Here is a 22,108-nt window from a genome sequence, read left to right as displayed (position 1 = left end):
CCCAGGAAAGACACGTTTATTCTGTAGAAATATTTTAGAGATTCATACAATAAGAGAAGAGCAGAATATGTATTTTGTATTAGTATTAGTTAGGCAGACTTAAAAAAAAAATACTACATTTCTGCCTAGAAACCATAATCTGAGATGAGGAGGCACTTTGACTGTTCAATCCATTATTATGAAGAATAATACACCAATCTGCTCTACTCTTCAAACATTTCTAGACATATTACACTGAAAGATTTCATTAGCAGGGAAGATTACAGAAAAATTGGACAAGAACTGAATTAGTATCACAAAGTAGGGAGGTACCTGTCTCTACTACGTTGGACTAACAGTATCGCTGCAGGCAGGGACTAAATTAGAGAAATAATTATCTCTCCATCTATGTCGTTCTCCAGTTAGATTGGCCTGTCTGCTTACTAATCCCAGTGTTTGGTCAGTGAGGTCACTAAAAGGAAGAGTGTTTTAGTCCAGTGATGAGAATTTTTAACATTTATCTGAAACCAGGCTTGCGGTTGAATTCCTCGTGGTTTATCTCTGTTCTCTTTCCAGCATCTCGTCTACAGCTTGGCTTTGCCCGGCTGCAGCTGCAGGTTTTGTAGCTTCATAGCCAGACCCATGTTTCCTGTGATCTTCAGCTTGCCCTGGAAAAATGCCTGTGAATCAGAGCGAGAGCGAGAGTGTAATACACTGTAATATAAAAGCATCAGATGGTTGGGAATCAGAAGCATGGTTCATTCAGTGTAGGAGAGAAATACATGCTGCTGGCTTTAAAGAGTTACCATGAGAGATTAACTCAACCCGAGAAAAAGTGGGACAACGGCAACAACAGCTTATGAAAGGTCAGGAAACTCCAGAGCACACAGGCGTATGAAGGAGAAATGAATATTTGTGATGTGAGAAGGTAAAAATCAGGCAAGTGATGTAAAAACGTGACCATTTTAGAGATAAATATTTTCTCAAGGAAATAAAAATAAGTCATTCATGTAAGTTTACAGCAGAAATGGGGAAACTGAGGGTTTTTTATTTGTTCAAAAAAAACCAAAAAACAATGCAGGTATCCAAATAACTGGGGATCTAATCTGTGGAAAACACACTGCTGGAGCCTGCATTGCTATCCTTTTGTGATCAATAGAAAACGTATTAAATTATTAAAGCTGTGCAACACTCCTTTTGGTAATCTGTAGGAATGCATCTCTCCCTCTCTGTCCCTCTAATCTTCCTTTTCTCAGGCCTTGTTGTGGCTTCTCTGCTATCTGTTATCCAAAGCAGGGTTAGAATCATGTACTTGTGGGCACGTTGGTTTTTTCACATGCTGAGGCCGTGCACAGCTCTGTGGCCGTGCTGGAGAGGCCACAGCTAACAAGACATCCAGCAACTCAAATGACTGAGAACATGCAGAGCTTTGGTCCAGCTGGTCTTGGTCTTTTTTTCCAGTTAATTTTTTCGAAGGTGTGAGACAATCTCCAGGACAACAATGTTTATCAAAACAGCAAACTCCTCATTCACAGTTCCACAGCTGAAATTAAGCTCATCTATGAACAAACGGACTTTTTCCAAGACTGGCAACAGCGGGTTCGACTCCTTGGAGGAAAAACTTTTTTTCTCAGTTGGCAGCTCAGCAGAAATGTCCGTTCCAGGTGGCTAATAGCTGTTTACTTTAAGTCAGGCTGAAAAACATATAAAATGAATGTTGTAAAAATGTTTTTTGGAAAGCTGTGGGAAGCTCACACTAGACATCCTAAGTATTTGTGGGTAATGTAGGACCTTGCCAGCCAACTGGAGAACTCATGGCAGAGGGACATAAGTGGATACATAAACATGGTAACACCATGTCAGACTTATCAACTAACGCCTATACAGAAATCTAAAAGAGTATATGATAGTGCCTTTCCTTCTCACACAAATCATTCAATATGTTTCTAAATCAGTTATTAGTAAGTGTTACACTTTTATTAGCCAAAACAAAAAATGAGACTTGAGAAAAACAAATACTGCATGCTTGTGCAAAATTAAATAAAATAGTACCGGAAATGTCTTTAGTTTAAGGTTTTTTGACTGAAATGGCTCAAGATCGCTGTCAGCTAGTCAACTGGCACATTTAAGGAGACTAAGATGTTTTTGTTTGGTTGGGTTTTTTTGGTACTTTATGGAAAGAAAAGAGTTCACTGAATCAACTTCAGCTGCAGTATCAACAGACCGAAGGGAAAATGGTAAATGGACAGCACTTATAGCACTTCACAGTTTAGCCTCCAGGCCGTACCAACACTGAATACTCACAGTTTGTGGGTTCATTTTCCCAGTCATCAAGGCCAACAAGTCTGCGTCTGACATAGAAATGGTGCAATCGGCTTCCTTATCTGCAGGGCAGAGACACAGAAACCGAGCTAAGTTTAAAAAAACATGTTACAGCTCAGAGGTTTTTGCTCACTGACTGAAAAGAATGGGAGCAGTTTAACCCTCAAGAGACAGAGATATTTTAACACCGAAAATGGGACCGAGGGGTCATTCGTGAATCCATTATATTGGATACAAGAAGACTGGAAGACTTTAAATCATGCTCACACAGCCGCTCAGCTTTCTCACCAGTATCATTGTGAACGCAGCCTTTGCCGTTTTTCACGTCCACAAACCAAGTTGCCTCCTTTCCACTTGGGCCGTCCTTTACTTTGAAGGCAAACACTCCACCAATCTTTTTCACAAACTGCTCCCCATCCTGTACAAAGACATTTCACATACCTTAAACCAAAAACAGTTTCCACTACATGTGACTGAAGGAAAAATATATCAAAAATATTTCACAAGTTTTGCAAATTCAGTGCAGTAACAAAATGTTCCACATAAAGTTGTCAGTTTTTAAAAGAACATGTTTTACTGCCTACATTCACTCATCTTATGCTCAGCCTGACAAGCCATGTGTTATTTTCTTTAGAGTTTCAGGTAATGGCAGAAAAACTACTGAAAATATTCAGATAGTGAAGGGAAAAAAAAAAAAACCAGTGGAAAATCTGCCCAACTCCAGTTCAGGATTTGGTAACTGTAGGTGCAGCCAAGAGAGTGGGCTACATTTACATTTGAGCTAAATGTGCACAGGAACTGAAAATCTATAAAATGATAAAGACTATGAGGCTTTATTTGAAATTAAACATTTTGAATATTTATACAATTTTGAAACAGATCAGGGGTGTCGAACTCCAGGCTCGAGGGCCGGTGTCCTGCAGGTTTTAGATGTGTCCTTGATCCAACACAGCTGATTTAAATGGCTAAATGACCTCCTCAACATGTCTTGAAGTTCTCCAGAGGCCTGAAAATGAACTAATCATTTGATTCAGGTGTGTTAACCCAGGGTGAGATCTAAAACATGCAGGACACCGGCCCCTAAAGCCTGGAGTTCGACACCCCTGAGTTAGATGAATCATTGTCACCAATTACCATTCAAGAAAACCATCCTTTTTTTAATGGAGATGGATAATCCATTAAATTTAGTTCTAAAGCAAAGTTCTGATTCTACAACGCAGTGGTTCTTAACCTTGGATGAGTCCAAGCCCATTGCAACTTTTTCATAAACTCGTCATCCTGCCTGCTGTCCTGTTTGCTGCTGCCACTCTCTAAAGAGAAATCAGCTAATTTCATATATAATATCTGCTTACAGTTCATTCACAACTAAAAGCAACATAATGAGCAAAGTTAGGTATTGTAAATAAAGTATTTGATCACGAGCAGCAAACCTTTTGAGCGGATGTGTGTTTGTGTGCATGCATGTGTAAAAAAGTTGGACTTTGTAAAGTCCTATCATGTTTTTCATAAAGCATGATCCACCATGGGTGGAGCAGACACCCCAGGCACCCTTGTATGGTAGAGCTTTGTCAATTAAAATGTAGCCATAACTTAAAGGATATCCTGCTTAAATCTTTTTTTTTTTTTACACTAAATAAGGCCATACTTTACAAAATGAGCATTAATTAAGGACATAAACTAGTAACTAAGACCATAAAATTGGTAAGGAAAGCCATTTAATGGCTATGAATCAACTGAGAAGAAAGGTTAGTTTCTCAAAAACCTCTGTTATCCAGGTTCTTTTGGCAACTAGAGTTGCTGTGCCCTGCTGGCCATCAGCGGAAGAAATGTGAGGAGTAAATGCACAGGGGCACTAGGGCTGTTCGATATAACGATATATATCGGATGACGATATAAAAACGTCTATCGTTTCATTTTACGCTATCGTTTGTTTCGTGGTGTCACAAAATAAACTGTTTACGGCAATATTTTTTCATCGTTTTGATGGACACTGTAGTGGCTATATTCATTTCTTACAGTTCTCTCTGTCTCTTATATTTAATATAACCACACTACGGACAAGCGACTGTTTTTATGCCTTGTCGTTAGCAACAACGATGGTAAAACCATCGCATGTCCGCTTGTTTATTTTCCACATAAATCTTTCACAATAAAGCTCAAGATCCTGTTGAGACTTTTCAAAATAAACTGAATCACATGAAATAGTATGCAGAGTACTGACAGATGAGAAGCAAAAAAAAGAGCCGTCAGGTGCTAAAAAAATAAACCTTAGACTCAAACATTAGAACAGGCTTTTCCCCGCAGCACGCCGTGTATTAAATACTCACAAAGAAAACGGCGGCAGTTACAACTTATATCTAAAAATATATAGTTTCATGCATCAGTTAAAACAGCGGTCCCCAACCTTTTTTGCGCCACGGACCGATTTATGCCCGACAATATTTTCACGGACCGGCCTTTAAGGTGTCGCGGATAAATACAACAAAATAAAACTAGTACCGGTACCGAAAAAAATAAGATTTATTCATAACACACGTGAAAAGACCCAGGAAAGCAGAGTTAACGATAAAAACGATAACAAAATAATGCTGAAAACCGATAAAAACCCTGAAAACCATACATTTCACACCTGAGCCTCAACTCTCGCGGCCCGGTACCAAACGACTCACGGACCGGTACCGGTCCGAGGCCCGGGGGTTGAGGACCGCTGAGTTAAAACACTCGACTCCAGGTACACGACGCCTAGCTGGAAACACTTCACACAAGTCGAGCTGCCCGAGATTCACAGAATTTACAGAAAATGTTACATTTTTGTGATTTATATCGTTATCGGGACGATAGATGTCTTATATCGGGATATGAGATTTTGGTCATATCGCACAGCCCTAAGGGGCACCCTTTCATTTCTTAATTCTTATGCCCATCATTATCTTTAATTGAATTTAATTTAATTAATGCCTTTGTAGGAAATAAAATAATAGTGTCTGGATTCTAACATCGGTCATCTAATGAACATATAAAAAATAAGACTTCGTGTGTTCTGATTAACGTAAAACTATGACAGAGATATTTGTAGCTTCGTGTGGTACCTCTCAGTTTTTGGCAGGTGATTCTCTTCTTGTTTAGCTCATAAAGATGCTCAAATGTTAAAATAAACTATGTTTGCTAAATGTGAACGCCCAGAGGTATACACATGTAAGAGAACACAATAAAAGTGCTTTAAATGAGAAAGCATCCTGTAGAGTTTTTATCATTAGTATTATTGTTGTGGAGTTTTGCTTTTAATCACTGGGTATGTTTGATAATTATTCTTCATTAGCCAACTACCTTCCTCTCGTCCTGCTTTCTTAGTGTTGATTGGCTGTGTTTTTCAGTAGTTCTTTATTATTAATTAGTTGTTTCGGTAATTACCTGCTGCCCCATTTTCAGTTTTTGCTTTCAATAGAGCTGTCAGTCTCAAAGCAAACAGCTTTTCAACAATTTAAGTTTCACAGGCAATTTTCATTTTGTCATTTTTTGTCATTTCTTCCCTCATTCCTGACATTCCAACAAAAACCAAGTATTAATCATAATCCATAAACGTTTTCCCTTCTTGGCTCATGCAAAGTTTAACATTAAATCACATAAACACTTTCAATAGCCAACAGATCGTTTTCATTTTTCCCCCCCCCACACAACATTGTGTCCACATTCTGACATTTTTTTCTTTTGGGCTGTTTTTTATTGCACACACAGTTATTGCCAAAAACCCTTTTATTCAACAGCTGTTCTTGTAAATTTCCAGCTGTAACATGACAGGAAATTATCTGAAAGGTAATCTAGTTGAAGTAATGTAAACAGAGATCTTCAAGATTCCAGTTGTTGCTAAAAATAAGTCTTTCACATCATCTTTAGATGTGAAAGGGTTCTAGACTTTAGTCTTTTATAAGTGTTTTTATAGTTTTCTAGTGCATGGGCATTAGGTGACTGGCTTCAGTCTTAAAGAAGAAGCCTAAATTTGATAACTCACTCTGTGGTTTGGTTCAAGGCCTTCTTCTTTTGTTTGTTTTGGCCTCCTATAATTGTTTTTGTATTATTAAATCTGCTTTGAACTGAAGCAGCATGGTCGCATGCTCCTGCAGTATGATTAGTCTGTGAGCTACAGACTTGGGGCCTGAAAGAGCTTCCCCATTTTCTGTGTTTTGTGGCATTAAGGTGCCAAGGAAAGCAGCAATTAATCATCAAACTGATACAGCTAGCAATAAAAACATAAATGGAAATAATGCAAATAAAATATGAAAGGAAACAGCTTTTCAGATAAGCCAATGCAGTCAACATTTCTGGGGCGTAGAAGACACACGACGGGTTTTGGTGGGAAACAAAATGTAAACAGCCTTAAATCTGCCGGGTGCACCGTTTACTCAGGTGTTTGTGGAGTACACTCTGCAGCCCAACACAGGTCAGCGACAAAAGTATTACATAACCTAGTTCATCCTTAATCTGCCCAAAACTTGGATTTGAGTAGAAACAAAAAAAAGAAAGAAAAACATTGAACTAATATGAAAATACAAAAGTAGAACAAATTCCCTCTGATAAGATAAAGATAAGCTCCCAAGCTAAAAACTCAAGTCTGTTTGTCTGATCAGTTTTCAGAGATATTACACTAAACTTTGCTGCCATTTCCTCATTGATGACAAATCCCACTCATTATGTAGAGAGCACTGCTGGCGAGCTTGAGATGAATCTGTATGATTGAGGTCAACTAAAGGTAACTGCTTAAAAACAGAGTTTTGATGGAAACCATTTGTCTGATTGAGTCACCATAAGCTTGATATTATTTTTTTGTGTTATAAAATGATAGTTTGGGAACGGATCCTGATGTGCCACCATAAGGCTAAAAGCCTGTGTAGCTATATGAACACAAGCCTAGGAGAACTGTAAATGCTTGGATAGGTGGATTCAAGTATTTATTAAAATCTTTTACAAAATTATTGTGTTTCGTTTTTTAAGCAAAGACCAAATCATAATACATATTATTAAAAGACCTAATGTGTTTTTTATTATACATACTTATTTATTTATTTTCACTGAAAAGGCATGGAAAATATTAATCAAAGGAGCAAAAGTCTACGAATAAAACTATGGAGCTGGAAATGCGCATATCAAGTCCCATTCATGTAGGTAACATAAATACCTCCTGCAGTTTCTTGTCAATTTCCTGGAACACAGCATGCGCCTTGAACCCCTCCAGTCCATCACTTGCGCTAGTGTCAATAGCTTGAATCCTTCAGATGATGAAGACAAATAAGAATAGGAAGGTGACGTTAGAGATAAAAAGAAAAGAATGAAAACACTGCCTAAAGTACCTAAAGTAACTTAAACTTGTAACTCTTCAGTAGTTTGGACACTACTATCGCATACTAAAACTGACAAACATTTTCCACCTGGGCACATGTATTCTGAGTTGAGCTTTTTAACCCGCTGCTTAAAGATTCGCTTTTCCACCGAGCAACCGTGGATTTCCAACCACCGTTTGCTCTTCCTACCGTATGAAGTGTAACTAGTCAGTGTTCCAGCGATGCTTGGTTGGATCATTTGTTTACATTTGGGTGGCAAATCACCAGCTGCTAGTGTTGTTGCCCCAACTTGTAAAACATATTTGTTAGTTCCACATTTAGCAGGAACAGTTATCTTGCATACTTTGCATAGCACTGTTGTTGGTTGGAGGTTGTTCAGGTAACTCCATTTCTGACTCTAACTGTCAGAAACGTATGGGCTTGTCTCACTGTTGTGAGCGATAGGGGCATTAAACATGTGGCACCCCAATAACAATAACATTCCAATGTAACACTTTTATATATCACGTAAAATTTTACACTGGTATTATCACAGATGATATGATACGACACAGCCCTACTTGAAAACACCACTGTGTATTTAATTGTGCAGCTATTTTGAAGCCCTGATGTAAAAATAACTGAGACACACAAAACTCCAGGACATAAAGAATAGTCAATAAACACCGTGTCACAGGTTGGCAACTTTAAACACAACGATAGAGCTTTATCAATGGCTCATTAATGCCATGGTACATGTTTACTAAAACACTGATTAAACAGTTCAGTGTTCACTCTGCGACAAATTTTTGTTCAGGACTTGTTGATCGCAGGGTACCTTCCTCATAGTTCCTCATGGTTTATTCTATCCATCATTATCAGCAAAATTCCCCATTGATGTGCCCTCAAGATGCTGCCTGTTTCCTTCACTCTCCAACATAGGTCGAGAGTGCCAACGTCTGCCTGCCACATAGCACCAACTAGGGCTGGGCCATATCATACCATTCACGGTAATACCGGTATAATGTTGGGCAACGATAAGAAAATGAAATATCGCGATAGAATATGGGTAAAACGCGCATGCACAGTGCCTTTTGTTTTCATACATGGTGGAAAAAGCATGGCGGCGACGGAGAATGAGAAGGGCGAAAGCGGATCGTTGAATGAAACAGATGAACCAGAATTGGTTTGTAAAAATGCTGCAACTTCAGTGGTGTGGAACTGGTTTAGCTTTCGTCTGTCAGATACACAACAAAGCACTATTTTGGTAGAGCATGCTAGCGAATTTTTGGTATCTGGTATTTTGTTGCCTCTGGAGGCATTTTGTAAGATGGATTTTCAAGCATGCCTTATAAATAAATTATCACATTTTTATACAAATCTAATGTAGGAGTGTCAAACTCACTTTAATTAATGGCCAGTGTGCAGCCTAATTTAATAGATAATAATGTAGTTTTCTTTTTTATGCAAGGAAAGACAAGTACATCCTAAAAACTCTCCCGTTGTGAACCATCCATTTACAAAAACAAATAATGAACAACCTGAGATACCTAAAAATTACCTACAGGACCAGAGCCCAGAGCCAGGGCCGCATATGTGACACCTCTGTCTAACCTGTTAGTCAGGATTCAGGCAGCAACTCCACATGACATCCAGCTTGACATTTACACAAAGAACAAGCAGGGATGCCACCGTGTGATGACCCTCAAACAGCTCCTCAGCAGCTGAGATATTTAACATGCCAACCGGAATCTTGTATGAAAAAACCAAAAGAGCTAACGTTGTTGCAATATTTGACATTTAACCTGTTTTTCAGCTAACCAGGACAGCAAACGGTGAGCTCAGAAACGTGCCGTAGTTAAACAGTGCAAGCTGTGCTTTTCTCACCTCGGTCTCTGTAATTCGGGCATTTTGCTGTGAGTGTAGGTGAACAAACAGCTCCTCGGTATGTGTGGAAGCAGCAGAAGGAGTGATGTTGCTTGCACTTCACCTGCTATTAGCTTAACGGCTGCACTTCCTCGTTTCTTGCACTTTCCCGGATATTCAGACTCGACCTGTCGATGTCAGATAAACCAGATTAGCTGACTGTCCTATGGATTCACTTAGTAACATCTAGTTTACATGTGCTTGTTCAGATAATTTTCTTAAACAGATCCGTAGGGTTAAATTACAGAGATTTTTTTTTTTACAATTAGTAACCTGATCCACTAAATTTATTCATACCAGCTATTTAAATATAACCGTATATAAAAGCAGGCGTTATTAATCAGTAATTCAGGCTCTGTACCTTTGTATGACCAGGTACAGGGACCCACAGAAAATAAGATTATTTAAAGATAAAATACATTTAGTGTAAAAAAAAAATAGGTTGACAATTATTTTCATACTGAAAGAAACGCCAGAGCACAAGAGTTTACACATTTATGTTCAAATGAATGTTTTGCAAAGTGATTAAGTGCGTATTATTTATACTCTGTTGTCTTTACTGTCTTTGTTTTACTGAAGTTTTATTGAATCTGTTTTATCCTTTTGCATTGTTGCTTGATTTGGTAATATGATTCTGAAAAACAAGAGTTTGTTAGGACTTCTGGCAAAAATTGCCAGCAAAATCTCAGGTGATTGGCAAGACAGGCTTTTGACTTTTTATAACAAGCATGTACTGAGGGAGGTTCCTTCTATTATTCATTGTTTGAACTACCCACTCCGCAGTGAGTTTGACTCTTTGCCCTCTGGCTGTCATTTTAGAGTAGGGATATCAGTAGGACCAAAAGACTCCAGGTTTCTTTTATTCGTACTGCAACCTGTCTTCTTAATGGCAAATAGCCATTTTGTGGCTTTTTACTGTTGTTGCTTTTATTCTCATTTTATTGTTTTTATTTTTATTTATTGGGACTTTATTTTATTGTTGTGCACTCACTGGGTATGTGTCTGTCGTCCTTGTTGCCCCTGCTGCTAAACTAATTTTCTTTTGTGGGACATATACTGAAAGTACATACATAAACGTGTTGTGTGTAATCATATACATAATTACAGATTCATTAATGTCAATTAATGTTTCTGCTGAAGCTCTTTTATGTCATTATTATCTTCTTAGTTTAACCTGTTAGCCTGTTATTATTGGTGATGAAACATTTGCATTAATTTAAAAAAGTATTTTCAGTGGTTGCTTTACAGTTTAAAAGACCCCTTCAAAAGGATTTGAGTGGAAATGTTTCTGTTATTTCACAGCATAGGTTTTGTGCAAAAGCAGACCCAATATTTTCCTATCAAGAGCATCTTTAACTCGCACAGAAACAGAATATATATATATATATATATATATATATATATATATATATATATATATATATATATATATATATATAGATAGATATAGATATATACATACATAGCTTATTACATTACAAATATACTAAAGTTATTGTACAAATAAAATCCGTTGAGCTGGGGTCAGGTAGGCAGTTTCAGATCTGACTTATTTATATGGTGCTTGATGACTGCTGGATGTCAGACAATTAGCAATATATATGTTATATATTTTGCTGTAGGCTCTGTAGTGAGGCAGAGCAGAATGAGGCAAACATCTGAAAATCTCATCAGTCTAATGGAGACCCAGTGAACTATAACCCTGTCTGCTTTTGTAGAGAAGCACATAGGGAGGCCGGGTGCCTGGCTGGGTGGGCTTCAGATAGCAGCAGAGGGCTCACGGCCAACCATCTAACTCATGCTGGCTTGATCACTCCCTCACTTATCACAAATACGGGCTCAGCGCCATGGGAAGCCAGCCGATGCTGCTGGTACACTTCAGCGAGCTGTGTTTTTTTCTGCAGCTGATGTGTGTAGCGGAGGTTGAGCTCCAACCACAAAATCACTGAACAGGAAAACACTGCACTCTACTGGTCCAAAGGTCGCATAATGCCATGGTTTTACCCTCTTGTGTGGGCAAAGTTCTTATTACTTCTTTTTACTTTCTTAATGCACCACATTATCAGGATTGAAAACAACAGAGCCACAAGAATCGTTTGAGGCAAAATTGTTAAAGGTAAACGAGTCCTGAAAATTAATAAATCATCAAACCTTTGCTTTTCTCCACACACCATTTATATATTTTTGAATAGAGATTCATGAATGTACTGAAAACTTTGTCTCACTAACACTGAGAAATTAGTTACCCATAAAATCCCCTGAGTAGGAAATAATTAATTGGAAAAGAGAACATTCCTCATGGTTTTTCTTAAAATCGTTTTCCTATTTGCCTTCCTTTTGCTGTGCTTGTTGTGTGTACTTGTATTTCAAGTTATGTAGTGATGCATAAAGTCCTGATGACTTCTACCTAAAATATAACATCAGTTATATAGATGGTACGAATGCAGGCTTTTTCTAATAGAAGGTGCAAAAAAACCACCAAATATTTTACAGATACTAAATGCTGATCTTTACCTAATACAATGTATTTTAAAGGTAATACTGAATGTGTCATGGCACAGTGGCCCATGGAAATGGGATGGACTCAAGTGCAGTTTCAAAACCAGAGGTTTGAAGTGCGGTGTAACAAAAGTCTTTATTCACAACGCTTGGAAGCTAACAGAAAACTCAGACTAGCATTAAGGAACGTAAACTAGACATCTGAGGCAAGAGAAACTATGGCCATAACAAAACTATGACTAGATTGCAGGGACAACTGGGTGCAGCGACTGGGCAGGGGAAACTGTGGCTGGCCAGGGCAGTGCTTGCAGGTGGAGGTTGCTTGGAGGGGGGAGGCAGGAGACAAAGGTCCAGGTGGGTACTACGTGCAATGCAGGGAGGCAGGCAGGAGAGACTGGCAGTTTGAAAAGGGAGAGGTTACTGGCAGCTGCATACCAGAATCCAGGAGAGCTTGTACGGATGAGGATTGGTAGGTGGGTTCCAGATGCTGACGAGAAAACAGAGAACTAAGGCAAGTAGACACAATGATACACCAAGGAACAGCCATGAGGCCGAGAACGGACTAAAGTTGGCAGATAATCTGGCGAAGACTAGTTGTGTGCGCAGGTCATAAATGCTGCTGGTGTGATTGCCATCAGGTGAGGAACAACAAAGACTCCACCCAGAGGGGAGGAGCCGATGCAGTGGAAAACTACCCAGACCATGACAGAATGGCTGTTTGAAGTATGTAAAAAAAGTTGTTTTAGAAGCCAGTTATCCATAATTATTCCAACTTTTCCAACTTTTGACTGACTTAATTATTATCACCTAAAAAGTTGTGGTAATTTAACTTAATAGTTAAAAAGATTCTATGAACTTGAATATTTTTATTTCTTTAACTAAAACTTTCCTTTAGCTGCTCACTTATTCACAAGGTGTCACTACAGCAGATGGAGCCGCATATTTGATTTGGTAGATTTTTACACCATGTACCCTTCCTGACACAATCTCCAAGGGATTTGTGTGTCCTCCCAGCCTTCAACCAGGGAGACTTTGCATGTCAGGCAAAGGTGTAAACCACTAACTCTATGGACCCACCAAATTGATTATTTAATCTACTTTTTTTCCTTTTACAGTTTTTCTTGATTGCTTAAACACATTTCTTGAAACTATGCCTCGTATTCCCAAAACAGTAAACACAAATCCATAATGTCTCACCCAATTTCCCAAACATCGTATTGTCAGGTCAAAATGAAGCTCTGGGATGTTTCTGATGATCTTTGGCAAGAGTGCATTAAGAATATATATTGTAGTTCTATAAATGCTAGACACTGTTTGATCCAATTTAAGGTTGTGTATAGGTTGCATTTTTCTCCCACTAAAGTGGAAAAAATATATAAGAACGTTTCAGCCCTCTGTGTTAAGTGTTCGAGTGGTCGAGGAACTTTATCTCACCTTTTCTTTCAATGCCAAAAACTACAGCTCTTTTGGAATCATTTGTTTGATTTTCTGACCAAAGCCATTGGCAGGGAGGTCCCATGTACCCCCTTTGCAGCATTGTTCGGGGTGTGTGAACTGGGATGGGCAAGGGACAAGACAGAGACGCAGGTTGTGTCAATGACCACAATTGTGGCTAGAAAGCTGATACTTCTCTGCTGGAAGTCTGCTAAACCTCCTACCTTCGAAATGTGGTTGAGAGAATTTGGAAATGTACTCCATCTGGAGAAAATCAGGTTTACCTTGTCTAACCGAGAGAGTGTGTTTTATAAGATTTGGCAACCAGTCATTAGCCTGATGGATAAACTTAAGTGAAATATACTCTATCTTAACATTTATGTATGCTGTATTACCACCTTGTTGACTTGCCGTCCACCTTCTATTGTGTTCTTTTGAAGGTGATTGTTGTATACTGCTCAATTATAAAATCAATAAAAATATATTGAAAAAAAAAATGAAGCTCTGCACCCAAAACTATTAACTTTTGCTGAAAAACCAAACTTTGCCCACAGACAGCACACACAAGGCCTCAAAAACACACACACAACAACATAGTCTTACACTTTGGTGCAATAAATGTTAAACAATATTCCCAAAACTGGCAAGTTATGTTGCTTGTGGTTCTTCCCCTCAAAAACCTTTTCACATGATGAACACAAAAGACACAACCAATGTATATACAGTGGCACATTTTTTATCCATGTACCATACAGTACAACACACACCAAAAATATTATTCCACGTCAGCATCCTGTGTGTGTTCTGGGTCAGGCCAGAGAATCTCATCCACATCATAGGCTATATTGGCCCTGGCCAGGCAGCGGGGGTAAACTCCTCTTGCATGCCTGATCCACCCCTGGCATGCATCTACTGGTATGTCTAGGCAGGCCTCTTCCATGGCCTGGAGAAGGTGAACACGGACATAAGGTTCTCAATCATACACCTTCCACCACCATGCCGAAAACAACTTCTCTATCTACCAGTCATGAACCATAGCAGCGCGATGGAAGCTGATATTATCCCAAACAACAACGTAGCGAGGCTGCTCTGGCTGTGCTGGTTCCCTGTAGTTCAGCTGTAACATATGTCGTCTTAGACCATCAAGAAGAGCAAGGAGAAGTGTTATAGGGTCCTAGAATGGCATGGCAGTGGAGTACCCCTCATTGGCTGATGGCTACGCACAGAGTGATATTCCCTCCACGCTGACCAGGGACATTTACAATAGCCCGATGGCGAATTATGTTCCTGTTCCTGTTCCTCCTCCTCCTCCTCAACTTGCATGTCTTTGGATCCATTGTTTTAAACTTGAATGAACTGGCTTTGGCCCTTTTATCTATCCATCAAAGTTTCTGATTGGTGTGTGATACATTTCGACTCCTAGTGTTTCCACTTGGCTAATTGTGTGCTAATTGAGCTAAAGCTGTGCTGATGTGAGTTAATATTATTGACTGCTAGTGCTTTCTAAGTGACCACATGGAGTAAGCACTGACAAATGTAGGGATTTGTTTGTAGAGTTTTGTAGTAACAGTTCACCACATCTGACTCATGTGGTAAAGCAGGGGCATAGTGTTTATAGTTCAGGGAAATAGGTGTGCTTTTTGGAAAGTGGCATTATGGTTTTGAAATTTGGGTTCAAAAGATTGGTTATAGTGTTTAAGCAACTGAGAAAAACTGTAATATTTTGCAGTTGTGAGCCCCTTCAAATTGTAACTTTATAGTATTCACTGTTGTTTCAGAGCGTGAGGATTAATTCCTGTCAGGCTGAGGACCGTATTATTTATTAAATTCAACAAATATGATCAAGAAAGACAGAAAGAGTTAACCACCCAACACCTGTTTGAAAGATAATGGAATCTTCTTTGCCATTAATATTTTCTCGAGTGTCTGGAAAGTTAAGCTAAAATATTATCTTTCATTATACTTGTTGTTCTTTGTCAGCACAGATAGGGACAAAAAGAGCTGTAAAATCAACTTCAATCTTCAAGGAGACAAAAGAATGATCATGGAATGAGTATCTAAAATAAGAGATTATGTTTAACTATGTTTAGTTGCAGGTGTGTGAGGAGATGAAGAAAGAATAACACAGCACTGTATTAAACCCAGAGTAAAAGATGGTTTGGGAAATAGTGAAGCCTGCCGAGCTGGTTTGGTAGCCTAGATTGAAGACTGATGATACTCTGACTGTTCACATGCTCCGAGATAATAGTTCATATCTTTGTGAAAAGCAGTCAACCAAAAACCTTAGATTTTTCACGAACGTAGTGAAAACAAATCAAGTCCAAGTATGCAAACAAGCTTGCAGCTTGAATGCTGTTGTCATTAAAGCAAAAGGGAGTTTCACTCTCATCTTGTTGACATTATCATAATAATAAGCTTTTTGAAATCAAAACAAATATAAAATGCAATACAAGTGTCTTTTAGATCAAAGCTTATTTAACAGGACTAATTTCATTTCAGGTTATTTTACTGCAGCATAAGCCAAGTTATAAATCTTTAAATTTGATATAACTGAATAATTGACACTGTCATGGGCCCTTATTTTAACAATATATAGGCTTTAGATATTTATTATTTACAATAAAGAAACATGTATTTACACCCTTACAAGACTATACCGGAAATCTAGAGTCAGGACCAGAAGGAGTCACGTGACACGCTCTACTGGTTAAACTTCCTGTTGTCACTTTAGTTAATTATTTCTTTCTATTTTTTTTCCCCCTTCTAACGTTTTCCTTTACTTTTTAAAATTATAAAGTCGAGTTATAATACGTGGCGTTTATTTTCCTTTGCTAAACCTTTCCCGAGTGTCTCTGAAACGAAGCGGTACTCTAAGGAAGTTTAACCGGTTGCTAATGTTAGCTAGTTAGCTGGCGTATCTTTCCTTCAGTGACAGGTGAAAGCTCGCTCCGTCCAGGCTTACCTTTTACCTGTTAAAATCGTTTTTACGTTTGTAGCCTCCTGTAGGTGATCAGTTTACAAATCAACACCATGGCCGGTCTGCTTTCATTGCATTGTGTCGCCTCTCTCAAGAAGTCCGGGAGTCTAATTCATTTTAGAAGCGCTGCTCTGGGGGTTCATATGAGACACTATAGCAGCAAAAAGGCCCCCTCTTCATCATCTTCGGAGTATCTGCACCAAAGCGTCGTGCCTTCCATGCATTACCAGAAGAGTTTACCCAGGTAAGGCGTTTTGTGACGAATTTGGACACATTGCTTTTTCATTTTCTCCAAACATGTCGCGCAAACTCAAAAAAATCTGTGGTTTCATGTGCGCCGGAGATGTCCAGCAAACAAAACAAAAAGGTGTCCTGAAATAAAGGTGACCCATTTAGCTTTTAGATCGATGTAGGTAAAAGGGCATGCTTGCGCTAAACTCAGTGACCACTAGAGGGTGACATGAATTATGATTAATGACGCTTAAAAAAAATAGGTGTGTGAAAACAGTTCAGATTTTGTGCAGGAAACATTATCCAGATATTTCAGTCCATAAGATGGCATCACACAGTTGCTGCACATCCATGATGCAAATCTCCCATTCCACAACATCCCAGACTGCTCGGTTAGATTGAGATCCGGTGACTGTGAAGGTCATTTGAGCAGAGTGAACATGGTGCTTTATACTCCTGGAGGCAGCCATCAGAGGATGGGTACACTGTGCCCAGAAAGAGATGGCCATGGTCAGCAGTAATACTCGGGTACGCTCTGGTGTTTAATCAATGCTCAGTTGGTACGAGATGCCCAAAGTGTGCCAAATAAACATTGTCCACAGCATTACATGATCACCATAGCCTGAACCATTCATACAAGGCAGGATAGATCATGCTTTTGTTTTGTTTATGTCTAATTCTGATCCTGCCGTCCAAATGTTACAATAGAAATCGAGACCCATCAGACATTTTAAATGAAATAAAAAGAAGAAAATGTCCCTAGTTTAAGAAAGCTGTTGAACATTTGGTTCTTGAACATGGGTCACCACATCACAGTGGGTGCTCTCTTCCGTTAAGTTGTTTTTATTATAAAACATACAAATGAATCGAATAAAACATGACTGACTTCATTTCCCTTTTGCTGTTTAGATTGCCCATACCAAAACTGGAGGATACTATCAGGAGATATTTGGCTGCCCAGAAGCCTCTTTTGGATGATGACCAGTTCAGGTGAGTTTCCACAAGTTAAATCAAACTTTTTATTTGATTATTTAAATGCTTTAAACCTAGTTGGAGCCATTGTTGTCATGTATCTGCAGAACAACAGAGAAACTTGCTCAGGATTTCCAGAATGGTGCGGGAAAGCAGTTGCATGAGGAACTGGTTGCTCAGGATAAAAACAATAAGCACACAAGCTACATCTCAGGTAACTATGACTAGCCTAAAACTGAGCATCAAAGATGGAATAATCACTGTTAAATGAGGTTAAAAATGTTCTTTTGTGTCACAGCTCCCTGGTTTGATATGTATCTGTCTGCACGTGACTCTGTGGTGCTCAACTTCAACCCTTTCATGTCCTTCAATCCCGACCCAAAGACTGAGTACAATGACCAGCTGTTGCGGGCGACCAACATGGTGTGTTCAGCTGTGCGCTTCATGAAAACGCTACGAGCCGGTCTGCTGGAGCCAGAGGTTTTCCATCTGAACCCAGTCAAAAGCGACACGGACAGTTTCAAGAACTTTATCCGCTGGGTCCCATCTTCACTGTCCTGGTATGGGGCCTACATGGTGAATGCATACCCTTTGGACATGTCTCAGTACTTCCGCCTCTTTAACTCAACTCGGATTCCTAAGCATGGGCGAGATGAGCTCTTTACTGATGAGAAAGGGCGACACCTTTTGGTTATGAGGAAAGGAAACATGTACGTGTTTGACATAATAGACAGGGATGGGAATTTAGTGAAACCTGCAGAGATCCAGTCCCACTTGAAGTACATTTTGTCTGACTCGACACCGGCACCAGCCTTCCCTTTGAGTGTTCTGACCAGTGAGAACAGGGACGTGTGGGCAGGGCTCAGGGACAAGCTGATTGGTGCTGGAAACGCAGAGGATTTACGGGTCGTGGACAGCGCCCTTTTCTGTCTCTCCCTGGATGACGAGAGCATGCGGGACCATATTCACATCTCCCACAACATGCTGCACGGCAACGGCTGTAACCGCTGGTACGACAAGTCCTTCAGCCTCATTGTAACCAAAGACGGACAGGCAGCTATTAACTTTGAACATTCCTGGGGTGACGGCGTCGCTGTGCTTCGCTTCCAGAACGAGGTCTTTAAGGACACCACCGAGAAGCCACTAGTGCACCCAGGTTCGGCTGCTGCTGCTGTGGATTCGGCCTCTGCTGTGCGCAGATTGCAATTCAAGCTGAACAAAGAGCTGGAGAATGGCATCCAAAAGGCAAAGGAGAATATTGACTCTGCCGTATCAAAACTCACTATTGACGCCATGGAGTTCAAAAGAGGCGGGAAGGAACAGTTAAAGAAGAACAGGCTGAGTCCAGATGCTATAGCCCAGCTGGCTTTCCAAATGGGCTTTCTGAGGCAGTACGGACAGACTGTAGCCACGTACGAGTCATGTAGCACTGCAGCTTTCAAGCATGGCCGCACAGAGACCATCCGACCAGCGACTGTACAAACCAAAAAGTGCTCACATGCTTTCGTTCAACAGCCTGGCAAACACAGTGTGGCGGAGCTGCAGGCCATGCTCGATGAATGCTCCAAATATCATGGGCAGCTCACCAAGGAGGCAGCTATGGGTGCGTGTGACATGTCAGCATGCAGATAAATTATGGTGATTTTGTACACCAGTAAACGCAGTGTTTTAAGCTGCAGATATCTCTGATGGTAATTATCTGTCATAGCAACAACACATCATAACAGGCCAAATCAGTAGTTTATCTGAGCTAAATATTTAAACCATAAAACGCTATAACCATGTTTAAATATTTCACAGCCCTCCCAAGATGATTTAATCAGAACCAAAGGAAAAAAACACCTTTAGTTTGGTTCTTTGTCCTCCTGCACCATCAGGAGTTGAGCAATCGATCTTTGCACACAGACATTTTTTATTTTACTGCTCTAAAAGTTCTTATCTGTACCAAATATTATGTAATCATCATGTTGCTGTGTGTTTAGGATTTGTGCACTTGTAATGCTTTAAAAAAAAGTATATTTCTCAACAATAGCATCTCATTTACAGTTTAAAAAGTTGAATTTGCTGTAATATTTAATAAACAGTTTGCCAAGTAACCACCTAGTAATGGGCTAAAAGGACCCATTTTTATCAGCTGAACATCATCTAAGTGACCATGTGATTAAGTGTATAATTTTGCCCACACATTGAACAGGCCAAGCAATACTGTAGCATGGCCATGTAATAGTTAAAAATATAGCAGCATATGTTAAAAATGTAAATCTTTTTAACATATTCAGGGAGAAACAAACACATCAAAGTGTATGGTCTTAAAAACACAATGTATGATTGTCACTTACTTTTTTAGATTTATTCATTTAGATTTAATGATACTTAGGTAATTTTTTTGGCCTTTATGACTTGGGCTCTCTCTCAGAGCTCAAATCGCACTTCAGTCTGACATATGCAGATATCTGATTTACAAAAACTGGGATTCTCAGTTTTAGCATTTTTCTACTAAATGGATGAGCAAATATGTTTTGATATTAGCTTATTAGACATAGAGGGGCACGGTCTGCAATATGAAATTTTAGGAGGTTTTTTACAGTAATGCAAGCAAGGTTAAGTCATAAGTCTTCTTATTCACCATAATGTGTGACTTTATTAAAGAATTATTTTCTTGAATGCATTGTTCGATATAAAAAACTGAAGTGTTAAGATAATGACTGATTAGCACTTTTTATTACACACAATGCTGACCTGAGAACAGTTCCTTCACTAACTGCTCTTTTTGCATCTCTCTCCAGGTCAGGGTTTCGACCGTCACCTGTTCGCGATGCGATACTTGGCCGCCTCAAAGGGCCAAGCTCTGCCCAGTCTGTACACTGACCCAGCTTACGCCGCCATCAACCATAACATCCTCTCTACTAGCACCCTCACCAGTCCAGCTGTCAGTCTCGGCGGCTTTGCCCCTGTGGTACCTGATGGTTTTGGTGTCGGCTACGGCGTCCACGACAATTGGATCGGTTGCAACGTATCTAGTTACCCGGCTCGCAACGTCCATGAGTTCCTGCAGTGTGTCCACAAGTCTTTAGAGGACATTTTCACAGTGCTGGATGGAAAGCCACTGAGCTAAGAGTGAACAAGTGTACTTTTACATATTGATAAAGGTAAGAGTAGGAAGGAAATTCAGGGAGAATAGAAAGGATGGGGAAAACTGAAGGGCAGCTCTTTGAAAACAAAGTTTCCTCTGTCATCCCTTAGTTATATATACGTATCATAACAATTGTTCGGTGATGAATAGGACTGCTGGTGTGCGGCAGAAATCATAACCAGTTATTTTGGTAAAACTTGATATTCTAACATTTTGGTGAAAAATATCCAACTGTAGTGAAAAAATATCAGCAACTTCATCTATAACACTACAAAATGAGAGAATCAAAGAAAAATCAAGTGTAGCAAAATATAATTCTTATCTTTTCATATTCACTTTCAAGCCCTGAAAACAATAATAATAATATACAACATATTTTATTTACCTTCATTGAAAATTTGCTCGTGTTTGACTTCCTCAGCCCACAGTTATTCCAAATTCCCATTCAGACATTTGTGACCAACTCTTACATACATGCTGATGTTAGTGTGCTGTGGCCTAATGTTACTGTTAGCTGCGATTTAAGGTTGTTCATCCATCCATCCATCCTCATCAGGGGGAGGGAGCCTATACCAGCTACCATGGGGCAAGAGGCAGGGTACATACTGGACAGGTCACCAGTTTCTCACAGGGCTAGCACATAAGAACAGACAACCGTTTGCACTCACATGGGCAATTTGGAATTATCAATTAACATAACCCCACTAACTGCATATCTTTGGACTGTGGGAGGAAGCCAGAGTACCTGGAGAGAACCTACGCAAACACGTGAAGAACATGCAGAGGGGCCTTCGCATGTTCTCCAAACTCAGCACCTTCTTGCTGTGAGGCAACAGTTTAAATATAATCCTGCCCCTACACAACTTGTGGTTTCTCAAGGAGGATCTCCACATTAAACTTTTTTCTTAAATGGAAGTGAAATACGAAGCAAATTTCCACTAATTAATGGCCATGATACACGTAATGCATATATAATATAGCTATCTTACAGTGTTATGAAGTGACACAGAGGCCAATTGAGTTACTGCTTATGTCAGAGAAATGAGGGAATCGTTGCTCTGTAAAAGGCCCTTCAGAAGGGTGTAGGGAGTGGGTTGAACTTGGAGCTCTGACTCTAGTTGGTCATTCATGCAGTTAAACTTCTCTGCAATAGTTGCCAGTCAGGATGCAGAGGATGTGCCTTTTTTTTAATGATGTGAAGCTCAACCAGAGCATTTACAAATCACCACTGTAATACACTGAACTGTCATTAGTGTTAGATTACAGCCATTTGTTGTGCTTGAATGTATTTTGAAATTAAAAGTTAATTACCTCTGCTCT

At 39.5% G+C, this 22,108-nt stretch overlaps 2 protein-coding genes across 2 annotated transcripts; one reads left to right on the top strand and one right to left on the bottom strand.

The window, feature by feature from the left end:
* scp2b (sterol carrier protein 2b) lies at positions 1 to 9,666 on the bottom strand. The gene is made up of 5 exons (XM_085265563.1): positions 9,504 to 9,666; positions 7,475 to 7,565; positions 2,590 to 2,719; positions 2,284 to 2,363; positions 1 to 659 (listed from the first exon to the last, which is right to left on the bottom strand). The coding sequence occupies exons 1-5, from the start codon at positions 9,524 to 9,526 to the stop codon at positions 564 to 566; spliced, it is 420 nt and encodes a 139-aa protein (XP_085121689.1). The 5' UTR covers positions 9,527 to 9,666; the 3' UTR covers positions 1 to 563.
* A 6,484-nt stretch (positions 9,667 to 16,150) lies between these two features.
* Positions 16,151 to 22,106, top strand: cpt2 (carnitine palmitoyltransferase 2). The gene is made up of 5 exons (XM_085264788.1): positions 16,151 to 16,696; positions 17,593 to 17,673; positions 17,763 to 17,869; positions 17,954 to 19,258; positions 20,442 to 22,106. Exons 1-5 carry the CDS (start codon positions 16,506 to 16,508, stop codon positions 20,768 to 20,770), a joined length of 2,013 nt encoding a protein of 670 aa, XP_085120914.1. The 5' UTR covers positions 16,151 to 16,505; the 3' UTR covers positions 20,771 to 22,106.
* The last annotated feature ends 2 nt before the right edge of the window (positions 22,107 to 22,108 follow it).

Source organism: Mchenga conophoros, linkage group LG23 (genome assembly GCF_057382185.1).
Source record: "Mchenga conophoros isolate Kocher_MC1m ecotype Shallow Benthic linkage group LG23, M_conophoros_male_GT1.1, whole genome shotgun sequence".
Lineage (NCBI taxonomy): Eukaryota > Metazoa > Chordata > Actinopteri > Cichliformes > Cichlidae > Mchenga > Mchenga conophoros.
The sequence above is the reverse complement of the archived record's forward strand: the minus strand, read 5'-3'. Positions and strand labels throughout refer to the sequence as shown.

What these genes read in the sequence shown, in the direction of transcription:
- scp2b (XM_085265563.1), bottom strand. Translation starts at nt 9,526, where the DNA reads ATGCCCGAATTACAGAGACCGAG. An exon ending in TTGACAAGAAACTGCAGGAG is followed by an intron (nt 2,720 to 7,474) that starts GTATTTATGTTA and finishes GTCTTTGTACAG; the next exon opens with GATGGGGAGCAGTTTGTGAA. An exon ending in CTGCGTTCACAATGATACTG is followed by an intron (nt 2,364 to 2,589) that starts GTGAGAAAGCTG and finishes TCTGCCCTGCAG; the next exon opens with ATAAGGAAGCCGATTGCACC.
- cpt2 (XM_085264788.1), top strand. Translation starts at nt 16,506, where the DNA reads ATGGCCGGTCTGCTTTCATTGCATTGTGTCGCCTCTCTCAAGAAGTCC. An exon ending in TACCAGAAGAGTTTACCCAG is followed by an intron (nt 16,697 to 17,592) that starts GTAAGGCGTTTT and finishes TTTGCTGTTTAG; the next exon opens with ATTGCCCATACCAAAACTGG. An exon ending in TTGGATGATGACCAGTTCAG is followed by an intron (nt 17,674 to 17,762) that starts GTGAGTTTCCAC and finishes ATGTATCTGCAG; the next exon opens with AACAACAGAGAAACTTGCTC.